This window comes from Cariama cristata, unplaced genomic scaffold, assembly GCF_000690535.1.
Source record: "Cariama cristata isolate BGI_N322 unplaced genomic scaffold, ASM69053v1 scaffold21864, whole genome shotgun sequence".
In the NCBI taxonomy this organism is placed as follows: domain Eukaryota; kingdom Metazoa; phylum Chordata; class Aves; order Cariamiformes; family Cariamidae; genus Cariama; species Cariama cristata.
In genome coordinates, this window is record NW_009615210.1 from 23,385 (window position 1) to 24,757 (window position 1,373).

The 1,373-nt window shown below is 39.4% G+C and overlaps 1 protein-coding gene across 1 annotated transcript in view; it reads left to right on the top strand.

Annotated features, from left to right (window-relative positions):
- SEC16A (SEC16 homolog A (S. cerevisiae)) overlaps positions 1–1,373 on the top strand; it is a 25,723-nt gene that overhangs the window by 19,054 nt on the left and 5,296 nt on the right. The window contains 2 exon segments of the mRNA XM_009699728.1: positions 1–35; positions 1,261–1,373. The exon segment at positions 1–35 is cut by the window's left edge and continues 18 nt beyond it; the exon segment at positions 1,261–1,373 is cut by the window's right edge and continues 1 nt beyond it. Of these exon segments, the coding sequence (XP_009698030.1) occupies positions 1–35; positions 1,261–1,373 (148 nt within the window).

The window sequence follows — 1,373 nt, forward strand, 5'->3', positions numbered from 1 at the left end:
GAGAGGAGGATTTCTATGGCAGAATGGCTAGCATGGTATCTTTATTTCATACATCCATTCAGCAAGTGTCAGCTGCGTTGCAGATCTTTGCAAACACAAGAGTATATTGGGACTCTGTCTTGCTCTTCAGCAAGACTTGAAGCTTGGTTTTTCTTTCCCACTCTCCTTCCTCTTCAGTAGAGAAAATAATGAAGAACTAGTAGAAAAATTTTAGCCATAATTTTCTTCTCTAAAAATATTTAGGAAAAAAAAAGGGGGGGGGAGGGGGTATATCAGACTGTTGTCTGGAGAGTTCAATTTATCTTTCTCTGCCCTGCCTTCCTCTCCCACCTCCCAGAATGATTCTTCATAGCCAGAACTTGTAGCATACATCAGCAATTGAGGCAAGCAGGCCCTAAAGAACAGTTCTGTGACTGTGGTCATGACTGGAAGTGTGGAAGGTGTTTATCAAAATGCCAAACCCCTTTTTTAAATATATAGTATTTTCACTGTTTAACTATCACTGAAGTTGGCATCTCCTTGGAAGTTAGTTTAGTCTCCTGAAGTGACAGTTGTTTGAAAGAATTAAGATATACATTTTTTAATAGGGATACATTTGGCAACTGATAAAGGATGAGACTTTTTAACTAGAAATTAACCATGCTTATGGAAGAAACAGTGAATTTTTTTTTTATGCTTGAGCTGCTATACAAACATTAGAAGAACAATCTAATGTTGGAGGGGAAAAAAAAATGCAGCAACCACTCCCCGGTGAAGCATTTTTGTATCCTTCCTGTTTTGGGCTGGTTAGCCTGCACAGCAGTGCCCTGATTTAACTCTTTTTAATGGACCAGTTACATGATAGTGCAATTACTTGGCCAGACTTCAGCTCTTTTTCTGTACCTCCTATATGTCAGAGGAGATGGAAGTACCCAAATAACCATTTTGCATATCTTTAATTGTGTGGGAATTCTTGATAAAAAGTGAATGTTGTGTCAGATATTTAGCTGCTTGCTTATTTTGCATGTCCTGGCTTTATGTCTAACCAGGCACCAGGACGAAGATCCAGATCAGCATCTCAGTCTTCAGCACATATGGTATGCCACAAGCAGGCTGTTTCTTTCACTAAATCTTCATTTTAATTTTTTTTTTTTTACTTGCTTTTGTATCTCTTCCTATTACTAACTATTCAAAGAAGGAATTTGTTTAGCAAGATGAGGAGATGCAATCCATCACTCCAGCAGTGACAACTTTGAACTTTCTCGTATATTTGTAATACAGGGCTATGGGCGAAGGTCCCGAACAACTTCAGAGTCCTCTGCTCATTCTGCGGGACGAGAGAGATCCAACTCTGCAGCAAAACAGCCCTCTCCTTCTCCTTCTGTTCCTCTAGG